This window comes from Crotalus tigris, unplaced genomic scaffold (genome assembly GCF_016545835.1).
Source record: "Crotalus tigris isolate CLP2741 ecotype Arizona unplaced genomic scaffold, ASM1654583v1 scf7180000024506.7606697, whole genome shotgun sequence".
Taxonomy (NCBI): domain Eukaryota; kingdom Metazoa; phylum Chordata; class Lepidosauria; order Squamata; family Viperidae; genus Crotalus; species Crotalus tigris.
The window spans coordinates 3,753,193-3,775,383 of record NW_024100678.1 but is presented as its reverse complement, the minus strand read 5'-3'; the positions used below and the strand labels follow the sequence as shown (position 1 = coordinate 3,775,383).

Below are 22,191 nucleotides of genomic sequence, written 5' to 3'. Positions count from 1 at the left end.
ATGTACTTTTTCTGATATATGTATAGAAAACAATTTTTTTAAATTTTTTTTATTCATAATACAATTAAAACAAAAATGGACAAACATGACATTCCAGAATGAATTTTCCTAACAGTTTGTTTCTCATGGTACATAAACTTAATACATCGTTCTTAACCTCTATATAAGCCTCATCCTTCTATACAATACAATTATATATACAATTATATGTACAGTTATATATATCTTTTAATTCTACCATTAACTTGAAGTCCGAACAGTTCTCCTTAATTCATACCAACGGTAAAATTTGTCCCAGATTTCGAAGTATTCGTGTTCTGTCTTGTCTTTCATAATCATTGTAAGCCTGTCCATCTCAGCACATGATAAAATTTTATGCGGGATCTCTTCTTCCAAGAAAACAATTTTGTATATACTTGTATGTATCATGACATCAAACTGCTTGAAAAAATCTTGTCTCCAAAGATGTTGAATCAAAATGCACCCATCTTCCTTTTGCATATGGAAGATGGCACAATTGGCAGCTGAACTTTTTCAACATTGGAGAGTCAATAGAGATGATACTGAGTGCAGTATGTATGATCCAGAGGATACAGAGCCTTCCTTGCTTTTTTACAAGGCCTTCAATCTGGAGAAATACCTAAGTTTTGAATCTGAGAACAAGAAGTGCCATCAAGTGCAAAAAGAAGTTGTCACTTCTGTCTTGATAAGCTACCTAGGATAGACCTTAGATCATCAACCTGTCCTTTTGAATTAAAAAAATAGGTAGCAAATTGTGGTAACAAAAAAAAGTAAATAAACTTCATCATGTTCTGCTGAGTCCTACAACAGGCCTGAAATTATAGTAGGTTTTACATCCCATTGAAACATACATTGGTTTAGCCATGAAAGTGTAATAAATTGAAATCCCAAGCTATCTGGAGATGATATGTTGGCTAAAGTTGGATTATAATCTATCAGTCGCAAGGATGTTTATTCTGCTCCATTAATCATTTCTTCACTAACTTCTAGATGTTTATGAACTTCTTATTCAAAAGGTATGCATTAAACATTTGAAAAGAGAAATGATCACGGAAAGAAAGAACCGTGGTGCTGCAATTTACATTTTTTTCTCTCTAACCTATAATTATTTATTCAAAAACAAGTTAAATATAAGTTACTCTCAAGTAAGCAGGTACAACATTGCAGGCATACAGAGTAAAATATTGTTGTAATTGTTTAATATTACTTATGGAGATATTTCCTTAAGAAACCATAAGAAATCCATAAATACTAAAAAGATCAACTAACTAGTTTATGGCTGAGGTGAAAATTAAAGGCCATGTGACAATTTTATAGTTGAGATTAACTCTACAGCTTATTCTCTTAATCACCCCACAATACTTGTTCCCCATATCTAAAGGGATTTGGATATTAAAATATCTCAAGAATGATAGGTTATGAATTTGAAAATAAAGAACCTAAAAGGAAAACTCCAGAGGGGAAAGTGCAAAAAATACTAGACATAATTATAATCCTTTCAGAATACTAACTATGCAGGTCCATACTCTACCATACTCTAATTTTATTACTTGAATATCCTCTGATGAAAAAGAAAGCAGCACAATATAGGACTGAAAAATCTGGTGTGAACAACGCCATTATAAGTTATATCAACTTTTGAGCCTTGGTCCAATTTATGTAACAATTATTTTTACATCTTTGTAGCAGCCAATTAGTTAGCTTTTCCAAGTAGATCCAGCATTGTAACTAAGGAGCATCAGAGATCACTAATTTTACCATAAATCAAAACAAAAAAGGGAAGAGAAGAAGGAGAAGTAGTACAGTATTATATTTGAACTGACAAGCATTAAATCCAACCTCCTCCAGGCAAATATTAAAGGAGTTGAGAGGAAATAATTAAATCTTGCATTCATTATTATGCCTCCCTTCAGCTTTATAACTTTACAGCTTTTCAGCTTTCTGTCTTTACACAAGTAAACATGATGTCAGCAAGATTTGTATCTTTGCTCAAGTTACTGAGGAAACAGTTGCAACCTCAATAAATAGTATTTTTAGCTTCAACATCACATATTATACACTGGATAGCATGAACTTTGCTTTAAGTATTATTTAATTCTTACGTTGCCAATATATTAATTTTCATGCTTATTACCATGAGAACTTATGAGATTGAAAGGCCATCTTCCTTTTGGCATTTTGGAAAGTTTGATTGTACTTGACATTTACAGTAAAACAGATTCTTGCTTGAAGAAATAAACTTGCTTGTTTTCTCTCTTGTACATGAGAAAAAAATAAAATTCTTTATCAGAGAGCCTTCACATCAGAGATACTGGAAGATGAGCTAATCTTCAGCATCTTTAAAAATTCTAATTACTATGAACTTTTAAAATAAATATACATACCTTTCCACCCAACTTTTATAAAGTTATTTAATTTCCTATTTCAGAGCATTTGTTTATTAAGACTATCTAAAGATTACAAAATTCTGTAATGAACAATCTTTTGCTTAGCCATGACAAAAATATTCAAACAACTAATAAACACCTTAAGGTGACCTAATCTCTGTTAGGGAGGAATACAGTTCAGAGAACCATCTGAAGGACTGCTAAAAGGACCGTTCAAGGTATCCATTGGATAAAGTCACTTGGATTAACTATTATTTGAATTCCACCAATGCAGTCTGATAAACTGACTGCTAACTAGGTTATTTGGGAAGAGTTGGAACCTGATGAAATGAACAGTATCCTTGAAGCTGTGAGTGCAGCCACCTGTGCATTAAATCCATATTCTTCCTGGTTTATCAGTGCCTCCTGGGAAACAATATGTATATGGGACCAAGTGGTAATAAATGGAGGGAGGGGGCAGTTACACCTCAGCTTAAGGTTGAATTAAAGAAGCAGTTGCCTGTCACTTCCTCAAGTAGCCATCACTGGACTTTATGGTAATGAATACTTTGTTTTATCTCCAACCTTCTATTAAGAAGGTGATTGTTTTGCTGCTTCACAAGGAAGAAGTGGATTATCTGAACCCCTTCAGTCAGGATGAGTTTTAGGCACTGTACTGAAACAGTGCTGAGATGCGATATGACCAGCACATCCATCCTGGCCTTCTTAGATCTCTTGGTTGCTTTTGATACTGTCTATGATGATTTGCAAGGGGAGGGGCACAATGTAATCAGTCTCCAATTTCCTCCAGAGTTGATGAGGAGGAGAGATCCAGCCGTAGCCTCTACTCTGTAGGTTGTTTCAGCACTTGGTGTTCTGTTTAACATTTTGAGACTGCTGCACAGTCATTCATTGGCATGGTATTAGCAAATTATACATTTCAATCCTTGGCTGTCCAAATACCACCAACATTCTGTCATGGTATCTGTATAGTAGGGATCTGGATGTGGGAAACCAGGCTCAAGCTATTTGGGGACTATATCTGAGCTTAGGGACTTTGAATCTTTGGTTCTGAATGGGGCTACATTATTCCTGACTGAACCGGTACACAATTTTGAAGTCCTTCTGGACTCATGACTTCTACTTTAAGATGGTTGTAGCCATACTTCACAAGTCAAGCCTGTCTTGTTCCTATCTGGATTATTGCAATATGCTCTACATGGAGCTGCCCTCAAAAACCACTATAAAGCTAAAACTGCTCCAGAACATGGCTTTGCAAGTAATTCTTCTATGTGTCCATATACTGTAGCACTGCTGCTCCATGAACTGCACTGGCTACCAGGTACAAATTGGGGTGCTGATTGTGGCCTGTTATGCTCATATACTTATACTGCAGGACCAGTAATTACAGAAAACTCTGTCTCAGATTGTCTGTTTGACAAGATGTGATATATTAGGCACGTTTGGGTCCTGTTGCTTAAATAGTGTCACATAAAAGAACCCAGCAGATACCTTTCCCGTTACCAGGCATCTCTTATGGAGTGGTGTTCTTCCCAAGAGCTGGATAAATCAGACCTTACCTGCCTTTGAGAAGGTTCTTAAGACCTGGCTTTACTTCCCCATCCACCTAGGCAATGTGTCGTGCTCATCTTGATTATTTTCTTTGGGGTTAAAATTCTCAAATGTGATATGTTTTGTTGTGTTAATTTTTTGATATTAATTATGTGTTACTGTTGTCTTTGTAAGCCATCCTGAGTCATGTGTCAGTTAGGTGGCTATATAAATTGGCAAGTGAAATAAATAAAGTCAGCATAAGGAGTATGAAATAATTGAGGGAAGTTAATGAAATGGAGAAAATTAACTTCAGTTCTCAGTGACTTGAGTACAGATCCAAATTTAGCTGAATTTGGAATAGAGGGACAAAAATAATGTAGAGTAAAATGTAAGACAAGTCCAATCAGCAGACTAGAGTCCAAAGGTTGCTGACTTCTAAGTTCAGTAAAAGGCATTTTTCCTTTCTCTTCCCTCAATTAAGGGGAGGAAGGACCTGAAGGACTTGTCTTTTATGCAGAGATCATCAGAGCAGCCTCCTCTAGCTTTTCTCACCCTATCCTACTCCAATGTACCAGCTTTAATTTATTTATTTATTTCTATATCAAGCCAACACTAAAATAAATTCCTCAGAGAATTCACAAAATATAAGCGTAAAAGTCAATTACCTTAAAACATTTAAAAATTAAAAAAGAACACCCTGTAAATTAAAAGAAAACCATATTCATAACTGCAAAATTAACCACACAAAATATGAGTTGCAGATCAGGATTTTGACTTTAAGATGACTTTGATATAAGTAGCAATAGTTAATTTTTGCTCTCAATATTTTTTGCTTGAAGGTAAGCAGTGGACTGAAACAGCAGTTTCCAGAATCCAATGTGCTCTTTTAGTGCAAAGGAAGGGTAGGAATCCAGCAATAAAGTATGGGGATAAGAATCCATTTGCGTATCCAGATTCGGCCAGTTGTAATTTCAAAGCTACAGTGACTTAGCAATTAAAGTCCACCGTCATTCTCCCCTCCAGAAAAGAACGTGATTCGCGCACCCTTGGTGCTCTTGCTGCAGCCGAGGTAGCCTCAGCTGCCCAGGCCTTGGCTGAGCGAGGAGAACGCCCAACAAGTCTTGCTCGGGGAGTCGCAGGCATGACAGAGCTCTTTTGCCTCCCTAGCAGCCCCACAGACGCCTGACGCACCCCGCCTTCGGGTTGGATTCTGGCCATTGGCCTCCCTCTCTCCCTCCCTCCCTGCTGCTGCTTCTGCCGCTGCTGCTGCGCACCAGGACCGCCCATCTCCAGAGCAGCCCAGCTTGCCCGCCCGTCTGACTCACGTGGCACTCGGGCGCAGCAGCAATCGTTGCAGAGGCTGGGGAAGGAGGGGAAAACAAAAGGGAGCTGTCAGCGCGGAGAGCTGTACGCCCGGTAGCTCGGTAAGAGCAGGTGAGTGACGGGCGGGCGAAGGAGGCGCTGACTGGCGCTTCTCGAAGAAGGCGCAGCGAAATAAGCGAGGGGCGGAATGGGACCCTTCTTCGACAGTCGCCCAGGCACCCCAGAAACGGCTAAGACACCAGTCCAGTCTCTGGCCGTCTGGAATCAGGTTGGCTTTTCGGAGCCCGGGACGAGGAAACGGAAGCGTTGCGCCGGACGCTGTAGGATGAGCGGGAGAAAGGGTCGCCCCGCTGGCACCACTGAGGCTCTGGAAGGCTTCCCGAGCGGAGTAGGCGCGCTCCTGGTGATAGGGGAGCCGGAGGTGGGGGCGGGGGATTCCCAGAAAAACCTGAAGTTCGAGGGAAGAAAGAGTTGAGTTGGTGGTGAGGGAGGGAGGAGGTTGCTTAGTAGGAAGGAACTCGTAGGTAGGCACGGGGGAAACACTGTTTGTGGAGAAAATGAAGCTGCTGCTACCAGCGGCGGGAGAAGCTTCTACAAAGAAAGCTGCTTGGGGTGGGTTGGATCGAACCTCCCCAGGTTGCCGGCCGGCTGAAGTTAAAATAGCTCGGGACAGAGCTAGAGCTGAATTGTTGAAATCCGGGCTAAGTTGGGATGCTGAGAGTTCTTGGTGGGTTTCGGTGAATGGATCGGACCTCTGAACCTGGGACTAAGTTGAAAATGGGGGAATGTCACCAACCTTGGGCTCAAAATAGAAAGCTCATTTTATCTGGAATAAATATTCTATCTGATTATTTTATATGCTGTAAAAATGTTGAAGGCAGGTTATTAAGCATAACTCTGTGGGCAATGGTAGTTGTTGAGGCATTTTGCCATAGAGTTGTACTTATCAAATTTCTGAACTCTTAGCCTTGCCAAAATTTATTCCACTTTCTAAACCTGCCATCAATCCTTTGGCAGCCCTGATGTCTTTATAAGGATTCTCAGTCAGGGAGCCAATCCAATTCTGATTTTAGAAGACTTTTAATTAAGGAAATCTTGGGGTCAGGGTGAACAACTATCCTTTGTTTTGAGCACGAATGTGATAGTGACAGGCAGTTTGAAGTGGGGCCTTGTACTGGTTTTCTGCTGAAAAAAAAAGTTCTTTTAGTATACAAAATGGCAAAAGGGGGGGGAACTGACACCCCCCCATTCTGAATCAGCAGTCCATCCTGGTTTAGGAAATTTTGATAGCTTTTTATGCATAATAACATGACCCAAGTTACTCATATAAGCAGGCAGGAACAGTTGCAAAATTACTTAGTGGAGTAATTTTGATTTGTGCAGTGCTTAGGTCTCTGTTGTTGGAGCAAATATATCTCTGGTTTTGTTAATTTCAGACAAATACTTGCACATACAAACATCCTGCAGAGTAGATGGAATATGATATAAATTGAACTGGGGATTAGCAATTAGGTGCATATAGCAAAACCAAACAGTTTTTAAAAACAAAACACAATAGCTGAAATCTCTAGATAGCCAAATCTTTCAAGTTCTCTGCATTCTCATAGGCAAGAGTTTTTAGACCCTTTGTAATTTTTTAATTTGTGTCAGTAGTGTGAGTAGTGTGTCCATTTGAAAAGTTGGTGAACCTTGATTTATGTCACAAGAATTTAGTTTCAGTGATGGCAGGGTCTGGACACAGGAGTTTGGGTGCTGTTCAAGATGAGCAGGAAGTTTTCCATGTGCACTATAATTGGCTTAACATATTTCGATCATTTGCTGAGGGCAGTGTGTAAAAGTCATTACATCCAGGATCTAAAACAATCTGATTTCTTTCTGTAGGAGTGTTTATGCATTTACAAATAAAGTTGGCAAGCGTTCTCTCTCTCTCTCTCTCTCTCTCTCTCTCTCTTTTTCTCTCTCTCTCTCAGGATTTACTTGTCAAGAGATATCTATTTTAAGGTGACCTTTTCTCGAGATACAGCAACATCACTACTTTATGACTAACAGATTAACTATGCTTTGAAAACAGAAAAAAATAAGCATTCTATTTCCCAAATATATTACAAAATCAATTTTCTTATTACTATAATTGGCCTGCAATTTTTCAAAAATAGTGTCAGTTAATTTGTTTCCTCCAGCTCCCATTAAAGTGGCAACCCTTCCAGACACCTGTCCAACAGGGGGCTGCACTGAGAATGCACATGAAATTCTCCCTGGTGCTTGGTGCCCTTGAGGTCTGGATGGAAAGAAACAGGCTGAAGTTGAACCAAAACAAGACACAATTGCAATTCATCTAGCAAGCCTCTGATGTTTCACAAGAAGTGACATTGAATCTGAAGGAGCAGGTCCATAGCTTTGGTATCCTGATTTGCTATTGCTGGTAGCTAGAAGGGCATTTGCCCTACTGAGTACTCATTACCTTGAATTGAAAGACCTTGCAACAATAACTCATGCTCTCTTCCTTACTTGGATAGACTACTGCAATGCTGTCTGTATTTGGATGCAACTGGTCCAAATATATTCTGTATATTAAAGTGGCATTATCTGCCATAACCACGTATGGCCAGCATTGGCTGCAGATACTTTCTGAATGTAAAAGTACTGCTTTTGACTTGGTATGTTTGGGACTGTCTTTAGATAGAATCAATAGATGCATCTAAAAAAATGGAGGGGAGTGTGTGTTTTCTTTTCCACAATGACATCGGGGCAGAGAGCAAGAGGAGATGTTTTCCCATGATGGTCCCCTTATCCTAGAATGGCTTTCTCTGCTAAGTTAAATTAGGCCCTATTGGCCTTCCAGAAGCAAGTTAAGATGGTGTTCTGTGGAAGACTGTTTCAATTAGTTGGGAATCTGACAGGAATGTTTATATAGTTCCTTCAGTTATACTGTTAGTTTTATTTTTGGCATTATACCTGTTATAATTACACTCTGGTGTTTTATGCTATGTACACAACTGAGTCATACGGTTGTAGCAGCTAGAAATAAAATAAATACACTCTGTCTCTATTCTTGTTATTAAAATGTGAGCTATATTGTTTCCAGTTTCTGCATTTAGGTATACTGTGGAAATGTACTAATATTTTCTTCACTGATAATCTATTTCTAGGGAAGGAAATAGAGTAACAGATCAATTGCCTAGTTATTCATCCACAAACTTGGTCAGCAGAATCAGAACAAATGTTTTGAAGTTTCTGCTTCTGCTTTCATTAACACTGTTGTTGCTCTTGTAATAATCTGCTGGTATGCTTGAGTTAAAAGTACATTTTATATCTGGTTTATAAGATTTAGCATGTCAGTATATCAGTCACTCCCAAGCCCTGGCAGAAAATAAATTAGACTATTGTACTAATGGATATAGTATACTCTTCATATGCCTAGGCACTTTTAAATGTTATAAGTAAAAACATGCCTAGGCACTTTTAAATGTTATAAGTAAAAACAGCAAAATGTTCATAAATGCCTAGGCCCACAGCCTGGAATTCAATCCTGACAGGGTTCGAGGTTGACTTAGCCTTCCATCCTTTCAAGCATGGTAAAATGAGGACCCAGATCGTTGGGGGCAATATGCTGGCATTGTAAATCTCTCAGAGAGTGCTGTAAAGTGTAAAGCACTATGGAGCAGTATAAATGTGCTATTGCTATTATCAGAGATGATTATAATATTTTTTCTTATTGGGTACTCTGAGAGGGAGGGATGCTTTCTCTATTCATGGTAGGGTTTGGTAACAGTCATAAATTTATTTAAGAGAATAAATTTTGAAAGAAATTAAGATTTTGTTTGGAAATTTTGAATTCTATAACTCAGTCTTATAGCTGGGACTAAATATATTGTATTTTTAAACACATCTCATTTTAAATATATAGCAAATAGTTTTTAAGGGAGGAAATATGTTTCTAAAGGATGGAATTAATTTCAAAGCATAAACAAACTTTGAGAAAAGCCCAGTAGATTTGCAAAAGAAATATAGAGAAAGAAATGCCAAGACATTTCTATTTAATGTGCCATATTTCTCATATTTGTTTTAGAAACAGTATTGATATATGAAATACAAGTCATAAAGTGGAGCATACCTTTTTTTACATATGCAGTCATTCAAAAACTGCTTAGTATTCTGTATCCCATTTCTGGATCTTTTTTCTGTATTAACTTTCATAGCTATTGTTCCCTTGTTTATATTGCAGTTAGTCATAACAGTTTTACTAGCAGCATAGAGCAATTAACATCAAGTGAATCCTTTCAAATGTGGGATTTGAATGTACCAACTCAGCTGATGTGAATGCTTCAGATAAAATTTTAATTTAAAGAAGACTGAGAAAAAACAGTTACAGATCCTAAAAAGGTTAATTTAATGATTCACAGAAAGAATGTTTGCAGTTCTGCCCTTCCTATTGCATCATCTGTTTTCAATGAAACCCCTTCTGGAGGCTGAGGATATTCTTGAATTATATGAAGTGAGGTGGGGGAAGATGGAATATACATACTATATCTGCCCAGAATAAATTCCTGTTGAGTAGAGTAAGGAGCCCTGGTGGCACAATGGTTAAAGTTCAGTATTGCAGGCAAACTCTGGCCATAGCCTGGAGTTCAATCTTGATGGGACTCAAGGTTGACTCAACCTTCCATTCTTCCAGATTGTTTGGGACAATATGCAAATAATGCTTACATTGTAAACTGCCCAGAGAGAGTGCTGCAAAGCGCTATGGAGTTGTATATAAGCCTAAATGCTATTGCTATTGCTATAAGGCAGGGATGTCAAACTCGCAACGTCACGTGACGTGCCACGACATATTGTGACTTTTTCCCCATTGCCGGAGCTGGGGTGGGTGCAGTTTTGGCATGACGGATCTGACCCGTGGGCCGGCAGTTTGACACCCCTGCTATAAGGCTTACTTTTGGTTAAGTGTTAGAGATTTGCAACCTTAGTGAAGTTAATGGGTGTGTATTGTCCTCAATTCTATTATTTCTCCCGAAGCTGTTATTCCCTCTCAAAAGATCCCCAGTGGCTCTTAAGACAGAATTTTTGTGGGAGAATGGGATGCAGAAAAACTGCAGATGGAGGAGATTTCCTTCTGATGCTTTTAGATACATCATTTTAGGATTCAGTCCCCAACTCTATAAGCAGAATGATCTACAAAATTATTTAGGGAATAAATGTCTAATAAATATATAGCAGAAGTGATTTGGCAAACAGGGATCTACCTGTTCGTATTCAAAGGGAATACAACCCTTCACCCTATTCCAAAATAATGTTAGTTGTAAATTAGGCAGGAATAAGGCATTAGATTAAGCAAAATTAAACCCTTTCTGAGATCTACTCAGGTAGCATTTTATGCTTTGATTTCAGAAGTTCAGTGAAATACTCTTGTAACAGGAGATAAGGTGAAGTTTGATCTACTGTTGTACTGTGCCAGAAAGGCGTATAGATTGCAGCAGTAATATTCAAAAAAAAATCCACCTAGGTCTGATTTGGAATACATTTTTTCTTCTAAATTGCTGTGCTTTATAAACTCTGGCTAAGTTAGTACTTTTCTTTCCAGCATGAGTAATACAGAAATCTGATGTTAAAATGCATGTTAAAAAATATTTTATTTTTACAGTCAACCATCTGTCTGTTGCTTGTGCTGTTCAAGGTTAGGTTATTATTAGTAATTCATCAACAGCGTGTGCTAGACATTCTACAGAATGCAGAACAAAACAGGGTGCCTGCCAGGTAGATTTTTAAATTAAGCAGAGAATGACAGTAGGAAAGATCTGGATTTGATTATGAAGTAAATGAACTATTCTAGTAGAAATAAATCCAGAGTAGATACATCAGATGAGAGTCAGGAAAGCTACTGAGGAAAGATGTAAGAGGAGGGAAACAACTTATTGGATAAACGTGGAAAAACATTGTTCTGCACAGGGACAGAAGACAATATTGTTGAAGGATAATCCAGTGTTACTCCATCTCTTTGTTATCCCTTAAGTCCTATCAATGGAGACTTGCAGAATATGTAGAGTATATAGGTAGGGAAAGTTATAAGTGTCTATGTTAGTTCCAAATATGAATGAATACTGTGGGAAATTCTGAAAGAAGAGGCGGAACACCAGAAAAGTTTCAATAGTATGTCAAATGTTCTTGTTTGCCGTTTAATAATCTTCAGGGCAGTTGGATTTTTCATAAGGATTCTTATGTATTAGGGCAATGGTGGCGAACCTATGGCACGCGTGCCAGAGGCGGCACTCAGAGCCCTCTCTGTGGGTATGTGCATCGTGGCCACTAGCAGGCAAAATGGCCGACTAGCAAGCTCAAGTAGAGATTTTAGAGTATCGAGGTGGCCATGCCTACCTGGCCACACCCACCCAGTCTGCTGTGACACCCTGGCCATGCCCACCCAGTGGGCCACACACCCCGGCCTCCCTGACAGAACCACAATGCTGATGTGGCCCTGGCACTTTGCAATAAATAAGTGGGTTTTGGATTGCGGTTTGGGCACTCGGTCTCTAAAAGGTTCACCATCGCTGTATTAGGATAATTGGAAACAAAGGGACTAGCATATTTCTTCTAAACAGGCCTACTTTAACATTTGAGGAGTCTTATGATCCTCTTACAGTAGTAATCATAGTAAAGATTATAAATCTGAAAAGTTTATGGCCATATGGAAAGGTACATGAAGCTAGTGCAGATCATTGATTTGCTGGTTAGTTTTTCTAACACTTTAATTACACAGTTTAAGTACACAAATAAAAATTGCATTTGCTATTAACCTTATTTTATCTGACATATACTCTTCCCATTGTAGTTTAGGTTATTTTAACTTTTATTTTGAGATTAACCCCTAAGTAATGCAAACTAATTTTCTGCCTTCTTTTAATCATATTTCCGTGATATGAGTAAACATAAAATAAATAGTTTGTGGTTGCAGAGTAAGAGAAAAGTTAGTGCTCCATCTAGTAAACAAAATAAGAAATGCTGCTTTAGGCGTCCTCCCAGTAGAATAAGATTGGGAGTACTGCAGAGAGTTGGTCTTTAATTAGGACGGCACTAAAACCACATGACCAAAGTTTTGCATTTGGCTTAAACAATCTATATCATCCTTCCCAATGGTGTGCCATCCAAATATTTTGAAATGAAACTTCTTGAAATCACAGCCAACATACAGCAAAATCTATTTTAGGTGGGAGTAAGAGTTGCTATATCAGCCCATTTATTATGTTCTGGTGAAGTGCTAGGTGATTTGAACAGCGCAAACAAAAGAAGGATCCAGGGAACTATAAATCAGTCAGATATCAATATCAGCAGATCATATGCAGATTGATCTGTAAACATTTTTAAAACGTTAATTAGCAGAAGTTACCATGGATATGAAAAGAACTATATATACATACATACATACATACATACATACATACACATACAGAATGTGTATATATATGCAGGTCTTGGTGTATTCGGGTGTTTTCCCGTGTAAGATTGAGAGTATCTTGGTGACGTTTGACGAGGTCCCACTTGTCATCTTCAGGCTGGGGTCTTTGGCTTCGTGCTTGTGCGAGCAAAGTGTGATCGGAGCTGTTGGTGGGGGTGTGTGGAGTGCTGGCTTAGTTGCTGTAGGTGGATTGGTTGACTATGTTGGAGTTATTGTTTGTGGATTGTTTGGCTGTTTCATAACATTCTGAGTAGTTGAGGTGCTTTGTGTTGTAATGACCTGGGTAATGGGTTGTGTGATGACATCCTGAGATCTAGTGTAGTGATATCCTGAGTTCTGTGTTGCACCATCCTGGGTGATTGGCTGTGTTGTAACATCCTGAGCTTTAGTGTTGTAGCCTGCTGAGTTCTGTGATGTGATGTCCAGGGCTGAAGGCTGTGGAGTAACATACCGGGCTTCAAAATTTAATCCCCACAGGTTTCCAATTGAAATTCCACTCCAACTCTGCAGCCACCAAACGCATCCTGAAAAGAACAGAATTGGCCCTAATCAGAAATGAACTTCACACAAAAAGATTCCTCCTAGACCGAATCAACAAAGATCTCCTCACACTTCACCTCAAACTCAGCAACAAGATCCACCACGCACTTTGGGATAAATCCAAACAATTTGCCGTCTGGAGAGCCGAAACACAGACCACCCTCAAGACAGACACACACACCAACAAACTCTGAAGACTACAAGAACGCCAGAAACAAACCCCTCCTCCCTCACAGCCACACATGAAACAAACAGTGCATAACATCTCAGATAGGATCCTCACCAAAGCCGAAACCAATGTCCTTTCCAAAGGATTCAACTTTGCAGTTGCTCCCAAACACATCCCCACTGAAACCATTATATGCGGAGTTGAAACCAGCCTGATCAAAATCAACCCTGACGACGCGAACAGAATCAGACTCGAAATCACCAACATCCTCTGCACCAGCAAGCCACCCAAAAGCAACTTACCCAAAGAGGAACAGATAGCACTACTTAACCTGAAATAAGACACCAGCATAATAATCTTACCAGCAGACAAGGGCAATGCCACGGTGGTTATGAACACATCTAACTACCAAACCAAATTAACCAACCTACTCCAAGACTCTACATACAAACCCCTAACACAGATCCCACCACCTACCTGGAAAAAAAACACCAGATCCAAAATAAAAGCCTCCCCCATTAGCAAAGAGATCCAGCAAAGAATCATTCCCAGAGAGAAATCATCAAGATACCCTAAGCTCTATGGTCTCCCCAAGATACACAAAGAAGGAACCCCACTTAGACCCATAGTCAGCTCCATAGGCTCACCTCTACAAAACCTATCCAAATTTCTCACCAAACAACTACAGCCCTATGCGGAATCCATCACCTCAAAAGTAAAAAACTCATTCCAGTTTATAGAGATCATAAAGAAACAAAACTTACAGCCCAGCGACCTACTAGTGAGCTTCGATGTCATATCCCTCTTCACCCAAGTGCCAATCAAAGAAGCCTTGACAGCTATCCAAAACAAATATAACCCCCCAAACACATCCTAGATCTGACCAACCACTAACTATCCAACACATACTTCATCTATAACGGACAAAAATACAAACAAATAGAAGGAGCACCCATGGAATCACCCCTCTCACCTGTCATTGCAAACCTCTACATGGAACACTTTGAAAACTAAGCTCTAGAAAAATCTGATCACAAACCCAAACTCTGGCTCAGATACATAGACAACACCTTCATAATCTGGCCACATGGGAAAGAAAAACTGGACAACTTCCTCACACACCTCAACAGCCGACACCCCAAAATACAGTTCACCATGGAAACAGAAACTAACAACCAACTTCCTTCCTGGATGTCTTAGTCTACAAGAAATCCAATGGCTCCCTAGGACACACCATCTACCAGAAGAAAACACACACAAACCGCTATCTGCACGCTCTCTCACACCACCACCCAGCACAGATCAAGTCCGTAGCCAAGACACTCATCTCTAGAACAAAGCGCTTAGCTGATGAACAACACCTAAAAACCGAACTACACACTCTCACTAATGTACTTATATCCAATGGATTCCAAAGAAATAAGATTACCAAACTAATCCAAAAAGAAACCCCCACTAAAACCCAAGACAGAGAACAAGAAAACGGCAAAGCCCTCCTCCCTTACATAAAAGGCACCACAGACAGAATCAGTAAGATCCTCCACAAACACAACATTAAGACAGCATTCTGCACAAACAGAAAAATATCCACCATCCCCAAAGATAAAACTGAATTAGAAAATCAAGGAGTATACGAAATCCCATGCACCACTTGTCCCACCACATACATCGGACAAACCAACAGAAGATAAGTGCATGCATTGAAGAACATAAGAACTCAGTAAAAAAAGAGGAACCAACTTCTTCCCTGGTCCAACACCTTAAAATCACAGGACATGAAATTGAATTTAAAAAGACCAAAACTATCGCCAAAACTGAACACTTTAATAACAGAATAATCAGAGAAGCCATCGAGATAGAAAAACGCCCACACAGCATGAACAAACGAGATGATACCTCCCACCTACCAGCCATTTGGAAACCCACCCTTATTGACAAACGAGTCCCTAACACAAAGAATGACACCAGACCTACACTCACCAAAGCCACACAGGATGTCACCACCACACGTCCACGTAAAAAGCAAACCCAAAGCCACACCGATGATGAGGCACGACCACAAACCAGAAGCCAGACCACAGCTGCATCATTAGCCACTTTAAACCCCTCCAATCCATACATGAAGCAAACTGACACCCACCATGAAGATGAGGCACGACCACGAACGCAAAGCCAAACAATAGCAATGCAGCTCACCATCTCACATCCCCATGCAACTCAGACTAACCTGAGCACAACAAAGCCCCTACCCAAAGAGAACACTCCCCCAACCAATCAGAGCACAGCCAACCCCCATCCAATCAGAGTTTAAGTAGTTCAGATTAGAAATAGTTTTATTGTATATAATATTGATGTTTCAATTTGGAGAGAGGAATTGCTCGGGCATTTCCCATGGACTGCATCCGGAGTGAGAAGATAGAAGAAGGCGAGAAGCAAGTAGGAAGGTTGAGGAGAAGGAGGAGAGGGGGTGAGTGAGGAAGAAGAAGAGGGAAAGAGGCAAGTTGGTTAGAGGGTGGATGCGGTTTGGGGGAAAATGGGTGAGCAATACCGAAAGTGGTGTGTATCAATTTGTTTTATTTTTTATCTGAAGTATTTTTAAGAATGTAATGTATTGTAAAATTGAAAATAAAAACTTTTTACAAAAAAAAGACACTTTCAATTTGACACGGGAGAAAACCCGCAAAAACCTCAGAAAACATATATATATATATATATAAATAAAAACAAAAATGCGACTCTTGGGAATATTCATATTGTCCAAATAATAATGATCACCAAGAGAATATCTATCAAAAATAGAATTTAATCCACCGAGCTTTCGTCAAATACACTTGACATCGTCAGGGTTAAAAGGCAAACGCCGGGGGGGAAGTCTTATATACAGTTGTTTAATGCCTGTTTCCGGCTCCTGGAGCGCGTCATAGGCCCCAGCTGATCGGGTTGAGTCCTAAGCATACGCCCCACATCAGCATCTGTCCCCGTTCCATTGCTGGTTTGCGTTCGATTATATGTTGCTTCGTTAGCTGTTACCGGGTTGGGGGTCCAGATCCTTTTACCTTCCCTGCTCATAACCCCTCCACCATCCCACACACAATTTCCCTTTGTGAGCGGGGGTGGGCAATTATCTGCACTGCTTGATACGACAAAAAGAGGTCGCCTATTGAAAGAGGCATGGTTCTCAGGAACGGAATCCATTAATCGGCGTGTAGATCTGTGTGCAGCGCACCAAGCTCTAAAAATATGGAATGCCGGTAATTGTACTAATGTGGGGAGGGGACCCAATCAAAAAACTTATAATCAAAAGAACATCGCCCGGCCCCCCTCCCTACGCAATTACAGCAATGGAGTCTCCATTGACAGCTCCCCCTTCCCGGATCAACAACAGATTAACTCTAGCAGGCAACTGCGGCTGGGTGCGCCACGATCCGTAGGGAACGGATCACCGGTGGGATGGAATGGAGACGGAGTGGAGCCCGAGGAACCGAAAGAAAAATGGAATACAACTAAGTCCAACCAAGACGATGAGACCGAGGACGAATCCCCCTCTGAGGATATTACCACGCACACCATGACAACCCGGTCACAGTCGAGTAGAAGAATGCACCCCCCTTGGATACTCTCAACACAAAGTTGCGAGATGAAACAGCGACTGCAATTAAAGGGGAAGAGCACCGTACGGAGTGGGAGCGGAGAATTGGGGATGAACGGCAATGGTGCTCATCGACAATGGATGGAACAACGAGGCACTGACAGCCGAACAACGGCAAGAAACATCGTGACTGTGCGCAAGAGAGAGAGCGTGGAAACGAACAGCAGACCGCTCAGGAGAACCTACGAGAAGAAGGAGGGGAGGAGGAATAGTATGGGTGGGGACTATGAGCCCGTGTTACAATCCCGAGGGATAGGAAAACAAGATCAAAGCAGCCTTGGGGCTTGCAGGGATATTGAAAGCAGTGCAGATAATTGCCCACCCCCGCTCACAAAGGGAAATTGTGTGTGGGATGGTGGAGGGGTTATGAGCAGGGAAGGTAAAAGGATCTGGACCCCCAACCCGGTAACAGCTAACGAAGCAACATATAATCGAACGCAAGCCAGCAATGGAACGGGGACAGATGCTGATGTGGGGCGTATGCTTAGGACTCAACCCGATCAGCTGGGGCCTATGACGCGCTCCAGGAGCCGGAAACAGGCATTAAACAACTGTATATAAGACTCCCCCCCGGCGTTTGCCTTTTAACCCTGACGATGTCAAGTGTATTTGACGAAAGCTCGGTGGATTAAATTCTATTTTTGATAGATATTCTCTTGGTGATCATTATTATTTGGACAATATATATATATATATATATATATATATATATATATATATATATATATATATACACATACATACTTGCTTGATTTCAGAAAAACATGAGACAAATATATAAGGAAATGCCTTGCCTTTTGGATCTGGTTATCTTTGGAGGGATTTAAGAACTTCATCCCCTTTGAGAAGTATAAAGAAGGTAGACCAGACAACAGGCTTTTGCAGTACTTGCACTTGGAACCAGTTGTCATCCTTAGATACAAATAAGCACAACCCTGTTAGCATGTTGTAAACTGTATTCTTTCAATAATGATTCAGCCCCAGTTGATTTGATAAAAGTTGCCTCTGTTAAAACTATTTTTATTGTGGATTCTTATTGTTATATTTAACTTATATTTTTTATCCTTTGTTTTTTATGTGCTATCACAGTTATATGCAAAAGTGGCAAATGCAATTTTAGGCTGCATCAAGAGAGCTACACACAGCAAGTTTTCATGCAGATAATGTGCAGTAATTGGGAACATTAGGTACTTAGAGTGATATCAGTAAAATGTAATGTGGGGGGAAAAAGTGAGTGTGCTTTACCTCCTTGACATGCCCAAGTGCTTTCTTGGTAAGTTTGTTTGACTAATTTTTATCCCATCTTCCTTCTTGCAGCTCAAAATGGCATTTATAGCATGGTCTCTGCCATTTTTTCACCACCATAAGACAGAGTGTATGACCACCATAAGATAGAGTGAACTGAGAGACAGTGCTTAGTCCAGTCATTTAGTGAGCATGCATAGCTAAGGATGAAGTTCATTCTGATTTTCCACTGCCTTTTTCTTTAAATATTTTTTCTGAGTAACATCAGTCCTAGGCTTCCTATGCTATCTCTTACAAATATTAACCAGCCCTAACTCCACTATACTTTTCATACCATGCATGCAAGGTCAGCCAAGTGCTGCCAGCTATTGGAAAATATTTTATGTTAAATATAACTAGGAATTGGTTTATAGTGTACTAGCTGCATGTGTTAACTAAATCAAAATGACTTTTCAAGAATGCCCAATTATATTGTGATAACTATTTCTTACATACCTCCTATGTCTTATTTTCCTCTAATATTTTTACTATTCTCTTTCTCACTCATGGCCCAAAATACAGTATATGGAACTAGTTGCATAATTTCTTCTGTCAAGAAAAAGTTGATGAAGTGACATGCAGTTTATGAATGTGTGTGCTACAATGTATTTTTTTTTTAATTTCCAAGACACCACAATATTTTTGTCATTAAAATTGCACAACATGACTAGAGATCTGCAAAAGCTGCCATATCTTTCTCATATAAGCATTGTAGCTGAGTACTGTGTGATCCTATCACTATCAGCTGCTGTATGGTCTTGCTCATGGAGAAAAACTTTGGCCTGGAATAGAAATCAAAATACAAAGTTATACAAAATCGAAGCCAAAATATTTGAGAGCTGAGCTTATTTAGATTCAGGTTTTATATCCTTCTTAACTATGCATGCATCTTATTAAAAAAAAATGGATTCTGGTGCTGCAAGGTTTGGTGACCATTGCAAGGGATTATCTGTGCCCCTGGGTTCTAGACTGACAGTAATTTAAGGCTCTTTTCTAGGCTGTCTGTAACAAGATTTTCCTCATAAATGTTGGAATTTCAAAATTGCACATTGATCATCTTGCAATTTTGCTAAATAAAACAAAATGCAGGTTTCATGAGCTAACTGTAATCTGTCATGCAGAGAAAGAGAATACAGCTTGGTTGTTACATGATCCATAATGATTGCTTGCTCTCTGGTGGTTCCAATTGACATAGAAACCACATGAAAGGATCACCTGGGAAAAGAATGTAAAATGCAACTGTGGCATTTCTTCCTAGTATTCCTTCCTCCTCCTATTTCCTTCCCAACAACTACCCTGTGAGATGAGTGGGGCTGATGATTAAATCTATTATACAAATCATTTCTAATATCTTTCATTTTCAGTGAGGTATCCAACTTTTCATTACATTTCATTTAATGTACGTATCCTTTCCGTTTGAGCCCAGTTGGCTCTTTATTGGTTAAAAATATAATATTTACTTGGGCTATATTCTTATATATTTAGTTTTGTCCTCTATCATTTTCCATCAAATATTTTGTCAATGCTGCTAACATCGGATGTTCTTGCTTTGACAACAGATGGAAATGCAACCATTTTCTCTATTGCTTTTAGAATTAGTTGTGCTGGGAGGGGGAATAGGAATGAGAGTCCAGCTAGTCATAACAATAATATGGGGGAATCCAAGGACATTGGGCCAGAGCTGATAGTGTTTTGGCAGGCTGCAGAGCTGGGGAGAAAGCCTGTGCTTCAAGCTAATTGGGGAATGTGATTTATGACTGTTTATTGGAGGAGAGAATTGCATTTTGTTACTTTGTATCCAGGGGAAGGGAATTTAGTTTTTGGTTTCAATTATGTAGTGCCGATACTTTGTCTCTCGAATAAAAGATTCTTTAAGGTAAACAATGCCTCGAAGTTCTTTTGAAGGGTTTCATCTATCGAAACCATGACATACCGTATATTCCGGCGTATAAGGCGACCCGGCGTATAAGACGACCCCCGTCTTCGGCGCCGAGTCGCATGCCTAGAAAGTCATCTTATACGCTGGAAACTACCATTATTTCCGGCGTATAAGACGACTCGGCGTATAAGACGACCCCCGACTTCGGCGCCAATTTTAAAGCTTGCGAAAGTCATCTTAGATGCCGGAAAGTACAGTATTTTTTAGTCAAATCTATTCATTTAATATATATATTTTTCTATGGTTACTTAATGAACTTGTTTTTCTGTTTTAGATTTTGTGCTTCACAAAGATGAAAATTAATCGCTAAAATATTTTTGCTTAACACTCCATTAATTTTAAATTAGCGCTTCCTGCATATCTATTGTCCATACCTGAACAAGGATTTGTAAGTGGTGAAATATTAGTTCAAATAATGTACTGAAACGAACAGAAATTGTATGAATAGGCAGATGAAATATAACTGCAGTTCCCTTGACAAATTTCTAAATTGTAATCAAAAAGGAGAAGGAACTGCTTTACCATGAGTCAGAAATTTGTATCTTGAGTCAGAAACTTCCAGACAGGCACAATGCTTATAGAATGCTATTTTCTTAGAGCAGCCACAAAGGATTGAGCCAAATTAAATAGTGTACAAATAAAATGATATATAAAACGGGATGCTGTATTTCAAGATTGCTCTATTATATATATCAATTATTTCCATATATATTAAGATGGAATAATTTATTTCCATATTGTAAGTATTATAACTATATGATTTTTTTCCACTCTGTGGGTACGTTTAATTGATTCATTATAGTCTACAATGAGAGACCATTCTTAAACAACAATTTGGCTGAATCCAATTCAGTACAGATAATACAACCCTTAGAAATTAATTATGACATATGAATCAATTCACACATTGCAGCATCATAAATACAGTATGTTTTTGTCTTCTGATGCATAGTGGATCAGTTGTGTTTAAACTTTGAGCCATTTGTTCACTATGTTGGGAGTTGCAATTGGGTGGAAACAAAAGCATCTGACAAGTGAGAAAGAGGATTTCTCTTGCTGTTGTGTAACTTTTAAGCTTCAAAGTAGGGGTGTAGCTAGTGGAAAATGAAAATACATATTTTATATGTGGAATATATACTTACAATATACATTTTATATATAGCCTCAGGATGTACATCTCTTTTCTAAGGGATCCCTGTAAAGAAATCCAATTTGGAAGTGTAACACAATATTATATGGGATGCTTTGAAGTACCTTTCATTTAATCAATCAATCAAGCTGGAAGGGACCTTGGAGGTCTTCTAATCTAACCCCCTGCTCAAGCAGAAGACCCTATTTCAGACAAGTGACTGTCCAGTCTCTTAAAAACCTCCAGTCATGAAGCACCCACAGCTTCTAAAGGCAAGCAGTTCCACTGGTTAATCGTTCTCACTATTAGAAAGTTTCTCCAGGTTGCTTGTCTCCTTGATTAGTTTCCATCCAGTGTTTCTTCTCTTGCCTTCTGGGGCTTTGGAAAATAAGATTACCCCCTCTTTTTTGTGGCAGCCCCTCAAATACTGGAATACTGCTATCATGTCACCCTTAGTCCTTTTTTTTCTAGACTATCCATACCCAGTTCCCTGCAACTATTCTTCATATTTCTCTCTTTGTATATGTATGTGCATGTGATTCAGAAATACTAGGTAGGATATAAATTTGTCTGTCCTATTAAATGAAACAACTATTAAAAGTAATGGTCTTTTCTGTCTTCCCCAGAGGAAAGTGACTTTTTTATGTTTCAAGTGGTTGGTAACATTCTGTTTATTTCTGTCCCCCCCCCCCCACTATTTAGCATTTGCAGTGCTGTCTATTTACTGGTGATTACTTTGCTAACAGTCAACTCTCCCATAGTACAAT

At 39.4% G+C, this 22,191-nt stretch overlaps 1 protein-coding gene across 4 annotated transcripts in view; it reads left to right on the top strand.

Annotated features, from left to right (window-relative positions):
• The first annotated feature begins 5,226 nt into the window (after positions 1–5,226).
• The window catches only part of MAPRE2 (microtubule associated protein RP/EB family member 2), an 87,121-nt gene continuing 70,156 nt past the window's right edge, over positions 5,227–22,191 (top strand). Inside the window, exon 1 of one of the 4 annotated variants that reach the window (XM_039333511.1) lies at positions 5,227–5,375. Coding sequence is in view for 1 of the 4 variants with exons in the window: in XM_039333510.1 (XP_039189444.1) it covers positions 5,452–5,532 (81 nt within the window). In the remaining 3 variants the exon portion in view is untranslated. Of the gene's footprint in view, positions 5,376–5,397; positions 5,533–5,634; positions 5,653–22,191 lie in introns of those variants that run through there. The other 3 variants (XM_039333513.1, XM_039333510.1, XM_039333509.1) reach the window with 3 other exon arrangements.